The sequence below is a fragment of the Engraulis encrasicolus genome, unplaced genomic scaffold, assembly GCF_034702125.1.
Source record: "Engraulis encrasicolus isolate BLACKSEA-1 unplaced genomic scaffold, IST_EnEncr_1.0 scaffold_53_np1212, whole genome shotgun sequence".
NCBI lineage: Eukaryota > Metazoa > Chordata > Actinopteri > Clupeiformes > Engraulidae > Engraulis > Engraulis encrasicolus.
Genome location: NW_026945852.1, coordinates 476169 through 499953, shown reverse-complemented (window position 1 = coordinate 499953; position 23785 = coordinate 476169). Strand labels below are relative to the sequence as shown.

The 23785-nt window shown below is 41.6% G+C and overlaps 1 protein-coding gene across 1 annotated transcript in view; it reads right to left on the bottom strand.

The window, feature by feature from the left end:
- Positions 1-22647, bottom strand: part of LOC134444387 (NACHT, LRR and PYD domains-containing protein 3-like) — an 84560-nt gene extending 61913 nt beyond the window's left edge. The window contains exons 1-11 of the mRNA XM_063193719.1: positions 22634-22647; positions 20855-20963; positions 15237-15311; positions 13720-13845; positions 11989-12111; positions 11332-11454; positions 10506-10628; positions 9217-9339; positions 3421-3543; positions 2591-2713; positions 1829-1951 (exon numbers count right to left, since the gene is read on the bottom strand). Of these exons, the coding sequence (XP_063049789.1) occupies positions 1829-1951; positions 2591-2713; positions 3421-3543; positions 9217-9339; positions 10506-10628; positions 11332-11454; positions 11989-12111; positions 13720-13844 (986 nt within the window). The 5' untranslated portion in view covers position 13845; positions 15237-15311; positions 20855-20963; positions 22634-22647. The remainder of the gene's footprint in view (positions 1-1828; positions 1952-2590; positions 2714-3420; positions 3544-9216; positions 9340-10505; positions 10629-11331; positions 11455-11988; positions 12112-13719; positions 13846-15236; positions 15312-20854; positions 20964-22633) is intronic.
- Between the last annotated feature and the right edge of the window lie 1138 nt (positions 22648-23785).

Below are 23785 nucleotides of genomic sequence, written 5' to 3'. Positions count from 1 at the left end.
GCTTTGGATTGCCAGCCACTTCTCAGAGAATCAGACTAGGAAAGGGGTACATATGAGGGTAGGTCACAATCAGTGTAAGTCACAAAAAGAAAGCTCTTATCTGGCTCTATAAATTACACAACAGCATGGAATACAACAACCCTCAGAATATGAATTAGGATCAATTGAAAAATTCAAAATTGAATATCAAAAAAACATATATTTTAAAATGGCCAGTTCCTTGTCTAAACGTAGCCTGCAATGTCATGAACAACACCTGAAATGCTGGTGTTTGGTTCTTTATTCATTTCAGAGATGATGGGACTCAAAAATATGGCATCATACAGATCACCTAGTAATAATATGGTAATAGCATAGTAATATCACATGACAGTATGTCTATCGGAATATGTGAAGGATGGAGATGGTCCATGAGGATGCAGGAAGTCCAGTTTCACCTCTCCAGTGCTCGGCATACACTCCTCAACACATGCTAGCCACTAATTGACATCATATACTTTTTATCACTTTGATCCTTGAACATTTAAAAATGAAGAGTTCAGATGCAAAACCCCCTAACTCCATTTCTGAAGACCTGCACTTCTATATTTTTAGAGAACCCCGTTGTTGGTTTGGTTTACATTCATGTACTTGATAATACATATAAATAGTTATATTACATAAATAAAATAAAAACATGTGCAATTTTTATAGCTTTGTATGAAATAAAAATAAATTATGATTATTTTCTGAAATGGCACTTAGGGGTTTTTGCATCTGAACTCTTCATATATCCTTTACTGAGCTTATTCTTTCAACCCTGCCTTTTCTGAATGCTGAAAATGGTCTAGCTTCCACTCTGTCCATTGACAATGGACAGAAGCTGTGTAGTTTTTGAGTACATGGAATAAGGACCGACGAGGGTGTAGGGCCCACTGGGAAAATGCCCGTTATGCCATATGGTCAGTCCAGTCCTGTCCCTGACACTACTCTATTGCTGCTTTATTACAACTCATTTCAACCTTTATGTCCCATTATCTCTAAAATGAATAAAGAATGAATGAATAATCAAGGCTGAATGTATAGTGTCCTACCCTCATATGTAAACCTTTGCTAGTCTGTTTCTCCCTTAATATTGGTGTCAGATTCACACAAAGGCAGCTCTGGGGTGCTGCCTTGCTACTAAACAGGCACAGCAAGTATCATTGAAATCTGTGTCGGTCGGGTCCCAAAGTGTCTGATTTCACATGAAATGACCCCTCTGCAGCAGAGAGTTTTGTGGAAAACGCTTGAAAATGTAGCCTTCTTACTGTACCTGTGGAACATTGACTGAACGTTCCTTTTGTGTGAGAAGTTCAATAGATTACTCACCTGTGGAACATTGACTACATTTTCCTTTTATGTGAGAAGTTTAATGGATTAGTTTACCTGTGGAACATTGACTAAACAGCAGTAGCTGGTAACATTGACATGACCTTCGCAAAGTTAACACGGTCATGCAGGAATCAGGAATCGTTCCCGCGCACACGTATCCTACAGCAAGCATACAGAGGGCCTTAGGCAATCCTTTGTTTGAACTGACCATAAGGCTGACGATTTTGCTGTAGAGAGGGGGGGGGGGCGATAGAGAGAGTAATAGATAGATATGTTCTTGTTCTTTGTATGTATGTTTTGGCAACATAGTTACACTGATGACAATAATGTGAATCTGAGAGAGAGAGAGAGAGAGAGAGAGAGAGAGAGAGAGAGAGAGAGAGAGAGAGAGAGAGAGAGAGAGAGAGAGAGAGAGAGAGAGAGAGAGAGAGAGAGAGAGAGAGAGAGACAGAGAATAAAACAGTGTTGATCTTACTGTTGAGGTGAAGAGTCTGGTCCTTTGAAATTGATGCCTGAAGCCTTGGACTGATCGCTCTTCATAGACACACAGGTGGGTGCAGGAGAGGGAGATCTCCCCTCAGAGACAGACTGCTCCATCCTAGACAACAACAGAAGGATGAAACTGGCTGTGCCTTACGGGGCTCTACTGTTTTCCTCTGCGTTTCCTCTACCTAGCGTTGGTGTTACTATCAGGAATGTTTGTATATCCCGTAGAGAGAGCAGTTGAATGAATTCGACTGATAAGACAGCAAAAGGACATGTATATATCCCCGGTTCTAGGAAGGAGAATGAGAGAGACTGCGCTCTACCGTTCCCTTCTTGTCCAGAAAGCTCAGTGATCTCGTGGTGGAAGAGGAATTGTGCAGGCGGCATGCTCTTGGAAGGTGGCAATGTTGGGGCCTAGCAGTCTTTTTTCCTGTCAGTGGTGATGTTATGGTGTTCAGTGGATGTCCCGTACAAAGATGACCTCCTGTAGAGAGTAGTCTCTCTCATTCTCCTTCAGAGAACAGGGGACATATCCTATTGTTTTCTTTGTACCGTTCTCCATCAAATGTAAGAATCAGACGTTTTGAAAACAGTATTTTGTTATTATTCACAATTTACCTAGTTTCTCAAGTTCTATGGAGTTGGGGTTTGTATATGTATGCTTTAGTAACAGTGATACACTAATGACAATGACACACATTTGAATCTAAATCTGAATCATTGAGAGAATAAAACAGAGTGCTGATCTTACTGTTTGGGTGAAGAGTCTGGTCCTTTGAAATTAATGCCTGAAGCCTTGGACTGATCGCTCTTCATGGACACACAGGAGGGTGCAGGAGAGGGTGGTCTCCCCTCAGAGACAGACTCCTCCATCCTAGACAATAACAGAAGGATGAATGTGTGTGTGTGTGTGTGTGTGTGTGTGTGTGTGTGTGTGTGTGTGTGTGTGTGTGTGTGTGTGTGTGTGTGTGTGTGTGTGCGTGCGTGCGTGCATGCGCGCGTGTGCGTGTGTGTGTGTTTGTGTGTGTGTGTGTGTGTGTGTGTGTGCGCGCAGCGCTGGATTAAGATGGACTGGGGCCCCTAGGCTATAGGTTGCTGTGGGGCCCCCCAGAGGCCAAATTTTATGACAAATGTACACAGACAGCCAGTCTCATTATTACATGCTGGGAATTAAGAATAACAAGTCTACCAAAGAGGAGAGTTAAATAGAAAGAAAACTGCACTCATCAAGACAGAAACATGTTTCAACTTTGCATTTTGTCACAATTCTGCAATTTGTCCCTTTTGACCAATCAGGCGGCCCCTTGCAGGTGGGCAAGCAATTCTATTTGTGTAGCGCTTTTCATACATAGAAAGTTTGAAAGTATGAATGTTTTTGATTCTAACTAAATGTCTCCACACCGACAAATGACTTTCTACTCACAACTTACTCCATGCTATTGCGATGCCATTGTTCTTCATACTGTACTGTATGTATGCTTTGGTCACAGAGATCAATGAAGACAATAACGCAAATTAATCTGAGAGAACGAGAGAGAGAGAGAGAGAGAGAGAGAGAATAAAACAGATTGCTGATCTTACTGTTTGGGTGAAGAGTCTGGTCCTTTGAAATTAATGTCGCGATCCATGGACCGGTCACTCTTTATAGACACACAGGTGGGTGCAGGAGAGGGTGGTCTCCCCTCAGAGACAGACTCCTCCATCCTAGACAACAACAGAAGGATGAGTGTGTGTGTGTGTGTGTGTGTGTGTGAGTGTGTGTGAGTGATTTGTTGAACATGAGTGTGTGTGGTCAAAGGCAAAGGAAACTTTAGCATCCCAGAAGGGAAATTCAAATGGTCAAGATAAGACTTAGAAAAACAGATAAATAAGTAAAACAATTACATACCCCCCCCCTATACCACACTAGCTCCTTTCCACACAACTAGGCTGTTGCATACCACCCACACACACACACATCACACACACACAGACACACACACGCAAACACAGACACACCACCACAATGTTAAATCCCTTGTTGAGAACCGTGTCTTTCATTAACAATTCTGATTGCAGAGGGAACAAATGACTGACTGAACCTGGTTGTTCTTATTTTCCTTTGTAGTAGCCTACCCTTGCCACGTTGGCGTAACTGAACTCTGTTATGTAAAGGGTGGGTAGCAGAGGTGGGACCAAGTCACTAATGTGCAAGTCACAAGTAAGTCTCGAGTCTTTCCACTCAAGTCCGAGTCAAGTCACAAGTCAAGACGCATCTGACCAAGTCAAGTCCAAGTCCAAGTCGTACCCCAGTCAAGTCAAGTCCAAGTCCAAGTCAAATTTTTTTTCAAGTCCTTAAAGAGTTTATGAAACGAAAACAAAGTAAAGGAATTTGACCATTTCCAGGACAGATTCTGAAAGTTCTAAGCCTTGTGAATAAAATGGGATATTGTCTGGGTGATATTTTGTCCTAAAAGTCATGTTAAAACGTTCCCAAAAAGTGTTTTTTTTGGTGACATGCAAATTTTATGCAAATGATATGCGTGACATAGAAGGGGTGAGTTCACCTCATTCCACCTTGTTCAGATCAATGGCGGCTAGTACCAAAACAAAGCGCAGTGTCAAGCAGTGTGTTGCTGGAGAGCCGAACGGTGCCAGCTGCAAAAACGGCTACTTGACAGAAGGAATATCTTTACACAAGTTCCCTTCTGTGACGAATGATGGAACTGTGGCCAACAAGGAGAAGGCTAAGTCAAGCTAAGGCTCTGTGGATCCAATGCGTCTTTTTGAAGCAAGCTTGTGGTCACTGTTGTGCTCGGCACATTTCCACCCCTTGTGCTTCACCACAAATGTGGAGGTCGCGGGCATGGTTGGACTGAAGAGAATGCTATTGCCTCAAGCAGTTCCAACAATTGACATCGCCGGCGTGCAGACTGAAACTGCCCCTGTTTTACCTTGTCCATCTGCTTTGTATGTTGTTTTCAGGAAAGGGTAATGCACATTACATGCCAAACCGTTGTGAATGCTCTCGGAATATGCACTTTTTGTTGATTGCCATTCAACTGGTCAATATATTGGTTTTGGGAGGATATCCGCGCATCAGCGTGGTGCTTTCGGTCGAGGACAGCCAACTCACAGACTGGGCTACTCAGGGCTTTTTATGAACGGGGAAATAGGGGCGCTCCACCCTCATACCTCCGTGGGTGCACCCTCATACTTTTATTTTTATATTATATATATTTGAGCGCCCCTAATTAATTTCTCATTCATGGGGGGGAACACCCCCCTTCACCCCCTGTAACCTGCCATGATGCTCCCTGATGCCAAAAAAATCCTAGAAAAAGTCCTGCTACTGCATAGCGTAGGCCTACTTTGAAGCGTTGATTGTTTGTTTTTAGTATTGTGGTGCATGTGTGGCTGACGTTTGGACACACCTCGTCCTCAGAGTCAGGCTGAGGGACACGCAACGCCTGTGACTTTGAGCACAAAAAATAATAATAATGATAAACGCTAAAAATATGCTGAGGACTCAGGCTATATAGGGTGTTTTTCCAACAGCCTTATACCTCCGTTTTTTCTCTAGTTGATGATATTTTTGCATGTAGCCTACATGCATTTCAATCACACTATATCGCGCAATTAAATTAAAAAGCCCCCCATTTGTCAACAAATACACATGCCATGTCATCTTTGGGTCATGGCAAAGCGTCCTTAGCAACCGTAACCATAAACATAAGAACTGTCAGGCTATGTCAACAATCGTCACTTCGCCTGTCAGACATGTCACTTTCTGCAGATGTATCAGTGCCTCTGAAATAGATTTGTGCTGCTGTTTTTTTTTTCTCATGAGGTTGGATGTGTGGTTTTTCGACACGCTGATGTTTGTATCAGAATTTTGGTTCCTTTATAAGATGTGGGTCCATCAAATGTGTGTTGTTTTCTCACATCGCCATACTAGCAAACCAGGGACTCTCCTCTTTGATGTCACAGCCCAGCTCATTAGTCACACCAAATTTCACAGAATTCACAGTTGCCATTTTCACAAGTTCCTCCAGGATGATTGGGTTCAAAGTCTCATCGATGCTATCAGAAAAAACAAGGCTTTAATGGGAATGACCGTTTGTTTTCGTTTCATAAACACTTTAACAAGTCACAAAGGGATTTTCTATTTGCAATCACAATTTCGATCATAAATTCATTAGTATAATAATGAGACCTGAGTAAAAGGATGACAATTACTAAAACAGTTACTGAGTAATCAGTCTAAACCAAACTACTGCTTGTGTTGTGTAAATAAAATGTCATATTATTTCATATGTTTTTCACATAAAAATACATTTCATGTGAATCTGTACTTAAACAAATGAGCAACCATATGCCAAATATTTACTGTCCAGTGGGCAAATAGTCATGTTTGCATGCATGCGTGTGTATGTGTGTGTGTCCGTTCCATCATCTGCCATAAACCTATTTCACTCTGATGGTCTTGGTGGTGGGCTGTGCATGGCTACAGGCTTGCATGTGCATAGGTGATGGGTCAACTGCAGAAGACCGGTCATATCTAGTCAAGGTTGTATACAGACTCTAGCATCATAACACTAAGGGCAGGGCTCTATGGTTAACTTTTTCACTAGGAGTACAGGCAGGGCCACTGACAGCTTTGGCTGGGCCCAGGACCAAAAACTCTGAATGCACCCCCTCCCCCCAAATCCACCCCCCCGAAACTACAAGCCTTGACTGTTTTAAGACCATTTCATTTCAATGGGGGAAAAAAATAGACTAAGCCAGGGATGCTGAGGTGAAAAGTGGACAGGGCAGGGGAAAGGTTTTTTCCCAAGACATTAGGGGGGCATATTACGACCTGAAAACACAGACTTTCTTTTTTTTACTCCTCCCGTGTGTGTGTGTGTGTGTGTGTGTGTGTGTGTGTGTGTGTGTGTGTGTGTGTGTGTGTGTGTGTGTGTGTGTGTGTGTGTGTGTGTGTGTGTGTGTGTGTGTGTGTGTGTGTTTGGGGGGGGGGGGGGGGATACACATGTGAGGCAGGATGATGAGTAAACAGCAACAACTAGGTCCATGATGTTCACTTTATCTCATTATCTAAAAAACAAAAGCTGACCATTGACAGTGTCATAATTGTGAACCCACCAATGACCACATGCATTGCTATGTGCCAACAGTATTTAGCCTAGTAGACACTTATTCATGTGGGCAAAGAAATGAGGACAAAGTAGGGTTAGTTGGATTAAATTCCTGATAATTGTTGAAGCTGATATCGGCATTGTCGCTTTCCCCCCTCGCCGCAATCGCCCATCACCCAACATTTTAGGCTACTGCGTCAAAGTCCACGCTAACTAGAACATTCGCTTGTATGATGGTCATTAATCCACGTCTTGTTAATTATATTACTAGACTTCTTGTCAGAGCTTATTTGCCTGCACGCGGCCGTAGGCCTAGTCTAAAATAATGCAAATCAAACGTGGCGTTAGCCTCCAGAATGTTAGTTAGGCTATGGCAACGAGCCAAACTTGTTCTGCGCTTCTACAGTATAGGAAGAATTAAGGTGTATAGTGCCCTATCCAACATTTTGCTCTTTCCTAAGTTCTTTTTTTCCAAAGTGGACGAATCTGCCCTGTGCCGTTTGGTGTGCCTCTTGCAGTAGCCAGTATCCAGTATCCAGTTACTCAATCCCCGACGTCACGTCAAAATGTGTCGCATTGTTCTGTGCGCCTCGCGCCCCCGTCTCGCTGTCCTCCCTCAATCGCCCTCTCCTCCCCCACAAAGTCACTTGTATGCTGTTCTGTTCATGCCTCTTCAGAAAGAATAACTTCACCGTGCACGTCACAGATTGCAGCCAAACAAAGTTCTGGTATACGTTTCCTAATTTTTGTTTATTTGGAAAACAGGGTTAACATTCCAGTTCTCCCCCAGTGCTGGCGCCGTGCTGCTCTAACATGTCATTTCCAAGCAACGGCAATTGCCACTCCAAACTTCCAAAATTACCAACCAAAACATGTTCGAACTTAAGATAAACTGGAGTCGACATCATGAGATAGCCTACAAGTTTCACGCGCGCAAGGACTGGGGTGGGAGCAGCGCGAGAGAGGTTGGGCACAGGGGCATTTTATCCACGGGAAGCCGAGCCATGCCCATGTCTTGCGCCTCGAGCTTACGTCGGCTTACGTTTCTTTAGCCATGAACTCATTGAATGAGCTCAGTGAGATAGTTTGAGAAATCGCGTCCTGATGCCCATTTAATAACGTTAAATAGGCTATATTGAAAGAAATGTTTAAACTTTGACTCTAACCCACAACAAGCGTGAACTTATGCCAGCTGTCTTCCAACTGGATTTCCCCTCAACTTCACAGTCACATTTCTTTCGTCTACACGAATGGCGGAAGAGTCAAAGGCAATTTTATGCTTATTGCGCAATGCTCCGCTCTGACTTGTTGTCCGACTTCGTAGGTTTCATATCGTTTTAAGAACAATAGCCTACATGGGCTACTTTTAGCTGTGTAGGCTATGCTCAAACTCGGTTGTCAAATCTGCATCTCCGTTGCCAGACGCCCCATTAATAACGTTGTGGCGGACTCTTCCATAACCAGCAAATACCTGATCCAGCTCAGTCTCATTACTGTTGCACATCACAGTTCCCCACCACACACTCTTCCTACAACATTGATAGAAAACATTTGTTGATCAGAGTGTCGAGATCAGAGATCTGATCAAACTTCCATACAAGAATGCAAAACGAGTTGGGGGTGAGAGGGAGACAAATTAACTTCCGTGATGCGGGCTATGTTTGTTCTGAAGACTCGCAAATGGTGTTTCACTGTTGCAGCTGGTCGCTGCGTCCAGGCTGCAAAGCACCGCTTCGGACAATGACGTGATTCAAGCAACGAATGTGGGCGGGCTCTGACTTGTTTCCGAAAAAAAAAAAATTAGGCTAGACCAAATATGGCAAGTCACGCCAAGTCATTGCAAGTTACAACTGTCAAGTCCAAGTCGAGTCCCGAGTCAAAGGCGTGCAAGTCGAGTCGAGTCGCAAGTCCTTTCTGATCTTAAAATTTCAAGTCGCAAGTCTTCACACCGCTTATTCGAGTCTGACTCGAGTCAAAGTCACTGGACTCGAGTCCACATGTCTGGTGGGTAGTGTCTGCAAGAATGCTTTCAGCCTTGTGACTTGAAACAACTGAGCATCTGATGTTTGATTGCACCCAATTATTATACGAGCTGTTTTAATAATCCTTTGCAATTTATCTTGATCTTGTTTATGCATACTACCAAAAACACAGACCAGACCAAAGGACAAGACACTCTGCAGTACAGACTTGTAAAATAGCAATTAGGTAATAATTAGATAATTAGAAATGAGATAATAAAACAGAGTGCTGATCTTACTGTTGAGGTAAAGAGTCTGGTCCTTTGAAATTAATGATGCGAGGCATGGACCGGTCACTCTTCATAGACACACAGGTGGGTGCAGGAGAGGGTGGTCTCCCCTCAGAGACAAACTCCTCCATCCTAGACAATAACAGAAGGATGAGTGTGTTTGTGTGTGTGTGTGTGTGTGTGTGTGTGTGTGTGTGTGTGTGTGTGTGTGTGTGTGTGTGTGTGTGTGTGTGTGTGTGTGGCCGCTGGCAGCGAACGAAAATGAGTCAACATTAACCATTTGAAAAGTAACTATTTCAAAGCAATTTAATTTGACTGTTGTAAAGGTAAAAAGCTAATTCTATCCCAAATTTTACAAGTTTGAAAGTATGAATGTTTTTGATTCCTTTCTAAATGTCTCCGCACCGTTCCAATGTATAGTAAAAAAGCCGCACTCCCGGATCAATTTCTTGCAGTTTTAATACTGGGATAGCATGGCAGACAGACAGACGTTTCGGTAAAGACGCTGAAGAAGGCTTAGGCCGAAACGTCTGTCTGTCTGCCATGCTAACCCAGTATTAAAACTGCAAGAAATTGATCCAGGAGTGCGGCTTTTTTACTATGCATGAACTTTGCTGTTTGCTCGCACCCAAAGACCTTGTAAGAAACTTTTCGGAGTTGAGCGCACTTTCTCTACTAAAAGTTTGTCCGCACCGTTCCAACAAATGACCTTCTACTCACGACTTACTACATGCTATTGCTATGCCATTGTTCTTTATAATTAGGGCTGGGACTCGATTTAAATTTTTAATCGAATGAATCTTTAGGCTTTGAAATTAATTAGTCGAATTAATCACATTTTAATCCCATTTAAATATCTGACTTGAGAACAGTGACATTTTTTTCCCCACATGGATTTTGAATAATTTCAATAAATTAACTTAATCTAAGAATATGATTCATTTTTAAAAGAAGGCGAACTCTTCTCAATTTCAACAGGCTGTTCACCATCAGGCATAATACTGCCCTCCACTGGTCTAATCCAGAACTATGTAGCTATATTATACTGCGATTCATTTTCTTAATCGTGTTAATGAATTAATTGAATCGTGTGAATTAATCGAAATTAACGTGTTAATGTCCCAGCACTAATTATAATATATGTATGCTTTGTTCACCAAGATCAATAATGCAAATGAATCTGAATATTGAGAGAGAGAGAGAGAGAGAGAGAGAGAGAGAGAGAGAGAGAGAGAGAGAGAGAGAGAGAGAGAGAGAGAGAGAGAGAGAGAGAGAATAAAACAGATTGCTGATCTTACTGTTGAAGTGAAGAGTCTGGTCCTTTGAAATTAATGTCGCGATCCATGGACCAGTCACTCTTCATAGACACACAGGTGGGTGCAGGAGAGGGTGGTCTCCCCTCAGAGACAGACTCCTCCATCCTAGACAATAACAGAAGAATGAGTGTGTGTCTGTGTGTGTGAGTGTGTGAGTGATTTGTTGAGTGTGTGTGGTCAAAGGCAAAGGTAACATAGCATCCCAGAAGGGAAATTCAAATGGTCAAGATAAGACTTAGAAAAACAGATAAATAAGTAAAACAATTAAATACCCCCCCCCCCCTAAACCACACTAGCTCCTTTCCACACAACTAGGCTGTTGCATACCACCCACACACACACACATCACACACACACAGACACACACACGCATACACAGACACACCACCACAATGTTAAATCCCTTGTTGAGGACCGTGTCTTTCATTAACAATTCTGATTGCAGAGGGAACAAATGACTGACTGAACCTGGTTGTTCTTATTTTCCTTTGTAGTAGCCTACCCTTGCCACGTTGGCGTAACTGAACTCTGTTATGTAAAGGGTGGGTAGTGTCTGCAAGAATGCTTTCAGCCTTGTGTAGTATGATATCTTAAAACAGATGAGCATCTGATGTTTGATTGCACCCAATTATTCTACTAGCTGTTTTAATAATCCTTTGCAATTTATCGTGATCTTGTTTATGCATACTACCAAAGACACAGACCAGACCAAAGGACAAGACACTCTGCAGTACAGACTTGTAAAATAGCAATTAGGTAATAATTAGATAATTAGAAATGAGAGAATAAAACAGAGTGCTGATCTTACTGTTGAGGTGAAGAGTCTGGTCCTTTGAAATTAATGTCGCGATCCATGGACCGGTCACTCTTCATAGACACACAGGTGGGTGCAGGAGAGGGTGGTCTCCCCTCAGAGACAGTCTCCTCCATCCTAGGCAATATCAGAAGGATGAGTGTGTGTGTGTGTGTGTGTGCGCGTGCGTGCGTGTGTGCGCGCGCTCAGGGCTGGATTAAGATGGACAGAGCCCCTAGGCTACAGGTTGCTGTGGGGCCCCCGGAGGCCAATTTTCGTGACAGATGTACACAGACAGCCAGTCTCATAATGACATGCTACATTGCATTGTCACAATTCTGCAATTTGTCCCTTTTGACCAATCAGGCGGCCCCTTGCAGGTGGGCAAGCAATTCTATTTGTGTAGCGCTTTTCATACATAGAAAGTTTGAAAGTATGAATGTTTTTGATTCTAACTAAATGTCTCCACACCGTTCCAACAAATGACTTTCTACTCACAACTTACTCCATGCTATTGCTATGCCATTGTTCTTCATACTGTACTGTATGTATGCTTTGGTCACCGAGATCAATGAAGACAATAACGCAAATGAATCTGAGAGAGAGAGAGAGAGAGAGAGAGAGAGAGAGAGAGAGAGAGAGAGAGAGAATAAAACAGAGTGCTGATCTTACTGTTGAGGTGAAGTGTCTGGTCCTTTGAAATTAATGAAGCAAGGCATGGACCGGTCACTCTTCATAGACACACAGGAGGGTGCAGGAGAGGGGGGTCTCCCCTCAGAGACAAATTCCTCCATCCTAGACAATAACAGAAGGATGAGTGTGTTTGTGTGTGTGTGTTTGTGTGTGTGTGTTTTGTTGGTAAGAAGTGTAGGTGATGCGCGCACATCCAGTAAAACAGGTGCTGGATCAATCAAGCGTACGTAAAGGAAGAAAGGAAATCCGCACACTGTTACTGCTCACCGATTTATTGAACACAACGTTTCGACCTCAGGCGGTCTTCGTCAGGTGTATAGGTGTGTGTCAGCCCGTGAGTGACAGTTCTTATAGATAAGGAAGGGGCGGGCATAGGGTCAGCTGATATGAAATAACAATGTTCCCAAAATGACACATTATCCCAAGGAATTGCATAATTACAATGTGAAAAGACAAGAGAATTACAAAATGAAAGTCAATAATAGACAATAACCTGTAGCGGCACACTTTCTCTCTGCAGGACACAGTATATGCACTCTCAGATACACTGGCATTGAAAAGGTGGAGAGGCCCCCTAGAGGGGGCAACCATGACCTTCTTTTACAACGGGAGACATACGACATCCATCTTCTGAATACTATGTCCCCACATGGATTAATTGAGGAGTTTGACATTAAGCCTTTCCTATAACTTGAACTTAACTTCAGCTCTGCAGAACCTCTGTTATGCATTAGGCTTGTTGAAATGTGTAATCTTGTAAATATTGATTTGGTAACACTGGCAATCTAAGGTATTGGTGACGTGTATATATTTATTCACTAATTCATAAATTATTATTGTCTTTCATTTTGTAATTCTCTTGTCTTTTCACATTGTAATTATGCAATTCCTTGGGATAATGTGTCATTTTGGGAACATTGTTATTTCATATCAGCTGACCCTATGCCCGCCCCTTCCTTATCTATAAGAACTGTCACTCACGGGCTGACACACACCTATACACCTGACGAAGACCGCCTGAGGTCGAAACGTTGTGTTCAATAAATCGGTGAGCAGTAACAGTGTGCGGATTTCCTTTCTTCCTTTGTGTTTTGTTGATTAACATGAGTGTGTGTGTCAGAGAGAGAGAGAGAGACATAGAGGTAGAAAATAACACTAGAGGTGACCCCGTCCCCCTTTTTACGGCAATCTGTAGCGGCCATTATCTGTAGATAGATCAGAGAAATGGAAATTAACGGAGAACGAGGCTCACCTCTGTCAAAAGTGGCTTAATCATGTGAAAATGTCCATCAACACACTATACAAGGACAATAATTGAAGTGTGTTGCTAACTTTGTTCATAAAAGATATTATTTGATTTTAAAATGTATTTTATCAACTCATATCATATTTAGCCTGACATTTCAAATCTGGTCTTTGATTAATGTGTTACTTCATATTCACACAGTTTTAGTCAATTTTTTGACAGGGGTGGGCGTGTTCTCCATTGACTTGCATTGCCTGAAGGTACCTACACTACCTACGGAAGTTGGGAAGCTCCATCTGCCATTTCCCAGTGCTGTCGCAAATTGCTGTGTCCTCTCTAGTGTTATTTTCTACCTCTATGGAAAGAGAGAGAGAGAGAGAGAGAGAGAGAGAGAGAGAGAGAGAGAGAGAGAGAGAGAGAGAGAGAGAGAGAGATTTGATAATAAAACAGAGTGTTGATCTTACTGTTGAAGTGAAGAGTCTGGTCCTTTGAAATTAATGCCTGTTGGATCCTTGGAGGCATCACTCTTCATAGACACACAGGAGGGTGCAGGAGAGGGTGGTCTCCCCTCAGAGACAAACTCCTCCATTCTAGACAATAACAGAAGGATGAGTGTGTGTGTGCGTGCGTGCGTGCGTGCGTGCGTGCGTGCGTGTGTGCATGCGCGCAGGGCTGGATTAAGATGCACGGGGGCCCCTAGGCTACAGGTTTCTGTGGGGCCCCCCGTAGGGCAAATTTCATGACATATGTACACAGACAGCCAGTCTCATAATTACATGCTAGGAATTAAGAATAACAAGTCTACCAAAGAGGAGTGTTATATAGAAAGCAAACTTCACTCATCAAGATAGAAACATTTTTCAACATTGCATTTTGTCACAATTCTGCAATTTTTCCCTTTTGACCAATCAGGGGGCCCTTTTGTGTAGCGCTTTTCATACATAAATGCAATTCAATATGTTTAACAAAAAAGTAAAATAAAATGAAGTAAAATAAAAATAAAATGAAATAAAATAAAATAAAAATAAAAGCACAAGGCATGGCAAGTGAAAATAAAATAGTAGTTCATACACCGCTCTCTTCCGTGTGGTGCGTCTCCAGTTGAATGACTTGAAAGGTGAAAAAGTGGATTGCACTCGGGTTCTTCTTTTTTTCTTTTTTTTCTTTTGTATTTACATAGCAGCAGAGTAGACAAACGTTTCGGCTGTTGCCTTCGTCAGTGTCTCATCTTACTAAGCTACTTCCTGAGTTTTATCACTCAGGAAAACTTAGGAATTAGCTTAGTAAGATGAGACACTGACGAAGGCAACAGCCGAAACGTTTGTCTACTCTGCTGCTATGTAAATACAAAAGAGAAAAAGAAGAACCCGAGTGCAATCAACTTTTTCACCTTTCAAGTGAAAATAAAATAAAAAGGAGTAAAAGTAAAAACAAGAAATAAGGAGAAAAGACAAAAAAATATCAAAAGAAAATGATCTCTAAGAGAAGGCATAGAAAAGCTTTGTCTTCAGTCTGGTCATGAAACTATCAACAAAAGGGGCATTTTGACTTCCTCTGGAAGCTGATTCCAAAGCTTTACAGCATAGTAGCTAAAGGCTACCTCACCACAGCTGATTCTATAGCTTAGTGGGAGTCAATGCAGGGACCTTAAGATCGGTGTAATGTGAGGGATTCTTTTTGTTCTTGTAAAGGTGGAGGCCTCAAGGCTACAGCTATATCTAGCATGTGCGTTACTCTGGACCTGGGTGTATTTGTGGGTGTGCGTTCATGCGTGCTTGCATATGTGCGTGTGAGTGTGTGAGTGTGTACGTGTGTATGTGTTCTTTGTTGAAGTTAAAGTTCTCATGTTCACGCTAGTGAGTGAGATGCTGTTGTTATTGATATGTATGCTTTAGCAACAGTGATACACTGATGACAATAACACATATTTGAATCTGAGAGAGATAGAGAGAGAGAGAATGAAACAGAGTGCTGATCTTACTGTTGAAGTCCATAGACACACAGGTGGGTGCAGGAGAGGGTGGTCTCCTCTTAGATGGACGGGTCTCCCTACACACTGAAACAAACCAAACGGACCATGTGTACCATTGAAAAAAATGTTCAAAACTTTCCAGAGTTCGGAGTATAGATGGGAGGAATCCCTCTCCCCCTCTCATCCTCACGTACAGACGATAATTTATTTCTAGGTGTGTGTGTGTGTGTGCAGCTTTGGGCAGTGATGCATTACGATTACAAAAGTAGGCCTAATTATATCCCCGAAACGCGGAACGTCGGGGATGTAATGGTTTTGCGTGCACCGCCGCGTTAGGTCTTTCGTGTTAACGCAATAACTTTTGAACAGATGGTTGGATTTGGCCCAGATTGGGTGTGTGAATGCTCTAGGGTAGGTTCATGAGCTGATTTGAGCTTGAAGGTCAACACTTTCAAGATGGCTGAATTCAAGATGGCCGAATTTTTGTTTGTCCCATAACTTCTGACCAGTTGGATGGATTTGTCCCAGATTTGGTGTGTTAATGTTCTAGGGTAGATTCATGAACTGATTCGAGTTTGGAGGTCAACACTCTCAAAATGGCAGAATCTTCATTTGGCCCATAACTTCTGACTGGGTGGATTGATTTGCCCGGTAACACCTTATTTTAATGGTTCACCATTTCAGTGAATCTACCATATTAGGTACAGTGTAATAACCAGTGTAACAATATTTAATACCATGTAATACTAGTGTAATACCAGTGTAACAATATGCAATACCAGGTACAGTGTAATACCAGTGTAACAATACCATGTAATACCACTTACACACAAATACATGATGTAAGTACAAAATTGGTACGTTATGTTACACTGATATTACACGGTATTAAATATTGTTGCACTGGTTATTACATTGTACCTAATGTGGTAGATCCACTGTAATAGTGAACCATTAAAACAGTGTTACCATTTGCCCCATTTTTTTGCTTCATTTTCACAATAGTCGTTTGGTTTTAAGCCTATGCACGTCATTGATCTATGTATAGATATTAAATATATTTCTTTTATATTTTGTATTTATCATATACGTTTATGAAAAGGTGGACAGGAGTGGTAGGAATGACGGGGGGCTGGAAGCGTCGCGTTTAGGGGATAGAACTTAAGCAGTCTAAGGCGACAGCACAGGTCTAGTTAATTACTGTAATGCATTACTTGCTGCTGCAATGCAGTAATGTAAGGCATTACAGGGCAAAAATCTGTAGTAGGCCTATTTACTTAGTTACAATGCTACATAACTTCAGTTACAATTGCATTACAATGACCTGGATTTTAGTGGCATTTAGTGTGGTGGGTCAGAAAGACGTTATTCCTGAACCTGGCAGTTTTTAGTCTGCATGCTGCCAAAACACCTCCTGAATGGGAGGTGAAAAAAGCATGGCTCATGAGCTTGATTTATACGGTAATAAATTGTCAGATCCATATTTAGGCCTATAGTTCTTTTGGCGAAAGTAACTTAAGTAATGCAAAAGTCGTGTAATGCCTTACATTTTAAATATAGTAATATTGTAGTGTAAGATTATTTTGAAAAGACAGTAACACAGTTTTTGAGTAACTTGCCCAACACTGTGTGTGTGTGAACACACAGAGAGAAGGTGGTCCCCTTCTAGATACTTCATCTTACACAATAAAAGAGGGCCGTGTGTGTGTGTGTGTGTGTGTGTGTGTGTGTGTGTGTGTGTGTGTGTGTGTGTGTGTGTGTGTGTGTGTGTGTGTGTGTGTGTGTGTGTGTGTGTGTGTGTGTGTGTGTGTGTGTGTGTGTGTGTGTGTGTGAGAGAGGGAGTGTGTGTGTGTGTGTGTGTGTGCTAATGTTGTTTGTTTTTCTGACATAGACATCTCCCAACAAAAATCGTATGAAGGTTATCAAAAGACGCCAAGTCTTGTTGAGATGAAATTGTGGCACAAAATGAAAATAAAACCCAACCGGAGGAGAACCATTCAGACAGAAACATAATACTCTTAGAAACTCTGATTCAGAGGCGAATAAAGCTGCACGATAAGATATCGCACTGGCCCTCTCCACATCGGGGTATCATCCGGGTAGCCTATCTGCCGTTCTAGAGCAGCACTTCCCCATCAGAGAACGAGCTCTGAGAAGCGTGCGGGCCGGGTCTTTTTGACGCACGCTCAGTAGCCCACACTGACATCCGTCTTGTACGTAACGGTTTCCACTCAAGTCCCTAAACGAACAAAAGACAAACACGTTTCTACCAAAACTAACAAATTACACATAGGCCTAATACTCCAGAATATTTTTCGGATTCTGTAGCAGTTATCTGAAACTACATGCAGCGACTTATTTCTTTTCTTATTGCTTTTCTTATTTCTTGACCTGCTGATTTTCGTCTCTCTTCCTCTTGTAGGTGGCTGCTGTTTTGTAGGCTATTAAGTCAAGTAGTCAAGACAAGTAGCCTAACATTGAATTGTTTAGCCCATTCCAAGTGTCCCAGGCCCAGGGGCAGAGGGTGGGATTTCTTTACATTGTATGTGGGTGGTTGACGTTTAAGGCCGTAACACACTTAAAGGAGGAAACATATACCAATTCCTGACGAAATGGGTGGAAAACTTGAAGAAAAAAAAAAAGGGCATGTGGTCCGTGGAATTTCGCCTAATTTTTGCAATTTTTGGGAAAGTGTGTCGTGCAGTGTGACATCATTGGTGTGATATTTCTGTAAGATACAATAAAACGATTAATAATCTGCACAAACATATGTTATTTCCGCTATTGTTACTTTAACCCCCACCCCCCACACACACTGCTGCCCACCCGCACCCCAACCCCCACCCACACACGCCTATGCGATTTCACTGCATGGTTTCACTGTATTACATGTAATAATTTTGTGAATGTGAAAAATAAATCTCCTGGTATCCTTATATCCTTGCATGATGCATGAAAAATAAGTAAGGATTGAGTAACACAATGTCGAAGCATGTCACACCACAGGACATGAAGTCACACCACAGGAAATTCGCTGCATTGTGGCCATTTTAATCCTTTTGTATTCGTGACTGACCTCGGAGCTCATGCTAACTAGATAATGATATTGTGTTTAACCTTAATATGTGTTTTCACTCATAAAACACTTTTTTTCCTTCCATAAGAGCAGTCACACCACGGGACACCATAAATGAACCTAAGCATTGTGTGACAGAAACATTGCAAAATGTAGATATATTAAGAGGTTAATTGTCACCTTAAACTTCCACACCACTCCCCAATAACTGAGGTATAACTGGTTAGGAGCCTGTCTTTAAGACACTTGTAGTTGGCCTTGCAGCTGCCTTGCAGCTGCCCGTCCACAAACCTGACTTACATGTCACCCCGCAGGACACAACAGTATTGAGTTTTTTTTCACATTCATATGTTTTAATATAAGGTTAACTTAATATTTATGCAATCATGCCAAATGCTTTATAAATGATTCAAAGTGTTGTTGGTTTATTTTATAGCTGTATATATTCCAGGTTGTATTAATGTTACAGTCACACCACAGGACATTTGACATTTAAACCTTTCCATAAATCTGAACGAAAATGTTTCTTCACATCTAAGACTAATAAGAAACATGATGTACCATATCTTCTTTCATTTACATTTGTTTTCTAGAGGAAAAATATCAATTTTGTAGGTGTTTAACTAATGTTACCTATGTAAAAACAGGGCGTCATGTCAACCACCCATGTATTGGGTGAGGGCCCTTTCAGATGTATTTGTCCTGGGCCCAGGTAAAGCCGTCAGCGGCCCTGACTGGGTCTACGGAAGGGGTCCACCTTTCGGAAATAGACGTTAACACGACGACCCGTTACTTTAAATCTAAATGTCAAACGCCTCTGGCGATAATCTATTAGGCCTAGCATATAAATAATATTTAGGCCTAACACAAACGCTTCTCTATGGCGCGGCTTTGAAATTTGACAACTTAAAAAACTATTTTTTATACTAACTATTTAATTAAGATGCGGTGCCACACATCGTGTTGGTTAAAGCGGTAGGCAAATAAAATAATAGATTAGATAGATCGCCTAATATAAATATAACAGAGTAGCCGATAGTTTACTTAGCCTACTTACCCGAGTAAGAAGTAGGCTACGAATGCAACAGACCCGCCCGTGTAGGTATGTGATTTCAACTTCTTCCGCTGCCGTTGCGAAAGATGCTAAATCTTTGGTTCCTCTTCAAAACTGTTAAGGACAGGAGGTGTGTGGTGTGTGGGGGAAGCGAAAGAGAGCAGTCTATGTTTTTTTTTTTTTTTTTTTTAATTTAAACTTCACTACATTTCCGAACTAAATTGCATTCTTTTACTCTAGGCCTAGGCCTAGGCTACTACATTTTCAATGTTCAGTTTAGTTAGGCCTACTAGCTAAAAATAGAGAGAAAAGAGAAAAAAAAACCCGTGACCCCACCTACTGCAACGAAGTGAGGACATGATGCCTGGGCTCCGGGCGTAGGTAGTCAAGTTTAATTTCTCTCTAAACCTTGTCTAAATTTAGACTGAAATTGGTTGTGTGTACATATTTGAAGTGCTTTGATTTTTTTGAAAGTTTACCAAAATACAAAAAATGTCTTTCAAACTGCATTTGCATTATTTACTTTTTACTTGTAGGCCTACTTTTCATTACATTAGCCTACTTGATTGCAGTATTTTTTACATTAGGCCTACTTGGCATAGGCTACTTAAGTACACGAATTGTCAGATACTTTAAGACTTTAACTCAAGTGTAATGTAATGATGTATTGACGTTAGGTATTACAGTACTTTACGCGGTGACGTACTTCCGGTCACTAGTTGAATACTAGTTGGACAAGTTAATGAAGACACGCTTCAAAGAGCTCTGTATTGCATAGCTAAAGTTATGTGTGCGTATCGTGACATCAAGTAACATTTCAGTCAGTGACTTTTACTTTTACCAAAGTCATATTTTGGAGGGGCACCCATATTTGTACTTGAATATGAGATTTCAATACTTTATAGATTAGCCTACAACACCGCTGCTGTCCTAGAGCAGCACTTCCCCATCAAGGAACGGGCTCTGCAGTCGGTGGGGAAGTAAGTCTCAAGGAGCTTTGAAAGTCATGATAATCAGGCCCCTGGGGAACCGCGTGACTCTTGTTTTTACGCACTCTCAGTAGCTCACTGACGTCCGTCTAGTCTCCAACGCAACGGTTTCCACTCAAGTCACTTAAAAAAAAAAACAGAATCCAAGACACCTCCGGCGATAGCCTAATCTAACCTATTTTCAAAGAATATTAATGCAGACTTTACCGACCGTCTTACTATGGCATTTTGTGTATTTGGAAACTTCCCTTACAGACTTTGAACTGTCCGATTAAGATGAGGTGAGGTGATGAGATGAGGCTTTAATTAAGATGAGGTGTGCTTTAATTAAGATGAGATGAGGCTTTAATTAAGATGGGATGTGCTTTAATTAAGATGTATTGGTTTCCTCACTGCTTTTGAACTTTTTAATTAATACGGCGCCAGTGCCACTCGTTGTGGTAAAAGATGGAAATATAATAGATAAGATAGATAATATAAATAAAATAGTATCCAATAGTTTACTTACCCAAATAAGAAAGACGAATGCAACAGACTCGCCCGTGTCAAATTACTTTTGATTTCAACTTCTTTCCCATCTTCCCCGTCTTCAAACCCATTGCAGTTCCTCTTCGAAACTGTAAAGGGCAGGGGGGGGGGAGAGGTGGGGGGAGGGGGGGGGGGTAGAGAAAGAGAGAGATGTTTTCTTATCTCTTGCCCTACTTCTCAGTTAGCCTTCTATTAGGCTGTTCCTAAGCACGTGACTCTTTTTTCACTTAAGAAAACACAAATAAAACACAGACAACTCTCTACCAAAACTAACAAATGACACATGATACTCCAGAATAATTTCGGATTCTGCATTGAACAGAAACATGATATGCACCGAGTTGGCCTTGAAGTCCAATGTTGGCTATCTGGTTATCAGAAGTGCATCTTTCGTCATTGGCATTAGAACTTCATAACCATTACCACCCCGATTTTACACCTGCTATGCATGAATATGACTTACCATTATTGCCCCAGGGAGAATTTGTTTTGCGTTTTGGGAACACTTGAACATACAGACAATTACAACATTATACAAGGACAAGACTAAAAAAAAAAAAAACATACAAAGTATTCAAATAAAAATAAAGTCCTGGCAGAATAGAAATAATTAAATTCAATTAAAAATCCTATAGGCCAGGCTATACATTCAGTATATTAAAGTTATTACATTAACTCTGTCTGCACTTAACTTATTCAACAGTTGGATGCTTAGACACAAAGGATGTTAACCCTCTATTATTTTTTTTATTTTTATTTTAAAAATTAAAGGGTAACCTGTAGGCTATCTAAGTCCAAATGGGAGGAGGGAGTATTCAAAGACAAGGGTGTGGGATGGATCATCTACTATTTTTAATGCCAAGCAGGTAGTGTAGGCTACTCATCAGAGATTTGCCTGATACTTTTAACTTCTGTTCCAGTTATTTCACAACCTAAGTGTGTGATTTTGTCCAGCATGTGTCTGTTTTTAACAGAATAGCATGCCTAGGCTTAGGCTGTATTTTGCATTTTTCTTCAAAGTGATACGCTGTGCCTGTGTTAAATAAATACACTTTCAAACAGTAAAATCTTGCCATCACCACCCCGATTTTACACTTGCTATAATCTTGTAGGCCTACAGCCTAGCCTATTTTGTTTGTTTTTCTTAAATGCTATTAATAGGGCTATAGGCCTGTTAAAAAGCCTTAATAAACTTTCAAACAGCAAAATCTTGCCATCACCCCGATTCGTTTCCAGTCCCCACCTCGTCCATGTAGTTATAACTATAGGCCCAGGGAAGCTGTCAGGGGGCCAAAGGGGACAGTTGTCTAGGGCCCAGGGACAGAAGGGGCCCAGAATTGGGTTCTCTTTACATCCTATGTATTGGATGAGGGGCCCTTCCAGATGTCTTTGTCCTGGGCCCAGCCAAAGCTGTCAGCAGCACCGACTAGGTCTAGCACGGGATGCACCTTTTGGAAATCTACAGCCTTGGCCTAGATGTTAACACGAGGACACACTGAAGACAACCCGTTACTCCTATCCAAATGTCAAACGCCTTGGCGATTATCTATTAGGCCTGGCATATTTTAGAATAATATTTAACACAAACGCATCTCTCCAGCAAACTTTACTGACCGTTGAACTAGGCCTATTTAATTAAGATGCGATGTCCTTTAATTAAGATGCGGTGCCACGCACCGTGCTGGAAGCGGTAAGCTGAATAATAGCCAAGATTGGATAGATAATATGAATATAATAGAGTAGCCGATAGTTTACTTACTTACCCGAATGAGAAGTAGGCGACGAATGCAACAGACCTGCCCGTGTCAAAGTAGGCATGTGATTTCAACTTCTTCCGCGGCCGTTGCGAAAGACGCAAAAGCTTTGGTACCTCTTCAAAACTGTTACGGACAGGGGGTGTAGGCTACACCGTGTAGCCTAGGCTATGGGGGAAGTGAAAGAGAGAGTGTTTTTTTTCCTTATTTTTTGCCTTGCTGATTTTCCTCTTCCTCTTGCAGGTGGCTCTTGTGTGTACAGAGTCTAAGTCATGTCCAGTTGTATTTATTTGTTTACCCATTCGATACCAGTAGGCCTATGGTAACACCACTGCCCAAGGCAGAAGAGACCTCCAGCGAGTCATCAAATCTGCTCAACGGACAATCAAATCAGACCTACCCAACATCCAGGATCTTTACAATCAGCGGTGTCTGAGGAGGGCCAAACGAATTATAGCTGATCCGCACCACCCCAGCTACACACACTTCACCCTTCTACCATCTGCCCGGAGATACAGGTGCATACGCTCTCACACCAGCCGACTCAGGGACAGCTTCTTCCCTCAATGTATCAGACTGTTGAATTAAAAAAACGTCAACATAGTAAGGAATCCACTCATCACATCTCCCCTTTCTCCAACCTGCCTTTTAAAAAAAATGCAGCTTTCAACTTTTTAAATATATTTTTTTCCTATTTTTGCCGCTTTACTTTCTTTTTTTAACCTTTTTTGGGACTCTCAGAGCAGGGAAGCTTTTCATTGTATATATATGTTTCATATATATATACTCATCATGACAAATAGAATATCTTGTATGTTGTATCAAGTAACTGCACTGAGTAACTGGTTAGTAGCTAGACGATAGTGATCTACCTCTGTGGTAACTGGTTAGTAACTATAGTGATCTACCTCTGTGGTAACTGGTTAGTAACTATAGTGATCTACCTCTGTGGTAACTGGTTAGTATAGACTGTAGTGATCTACCTCTGTGGTAACTGGTTAGTAACTATAGTGATCTACCTCTGTGGTAACTGGTTAGTAACTATAGTGATCTACCTCTGTGGTAACTGGTTAGTAACTATAGTGATCTACCTCTGTGGTAACTGGTTAGTAACTATAGTGATCTACCTCTGTGGTAACTGGTTAGTAACTATAGTG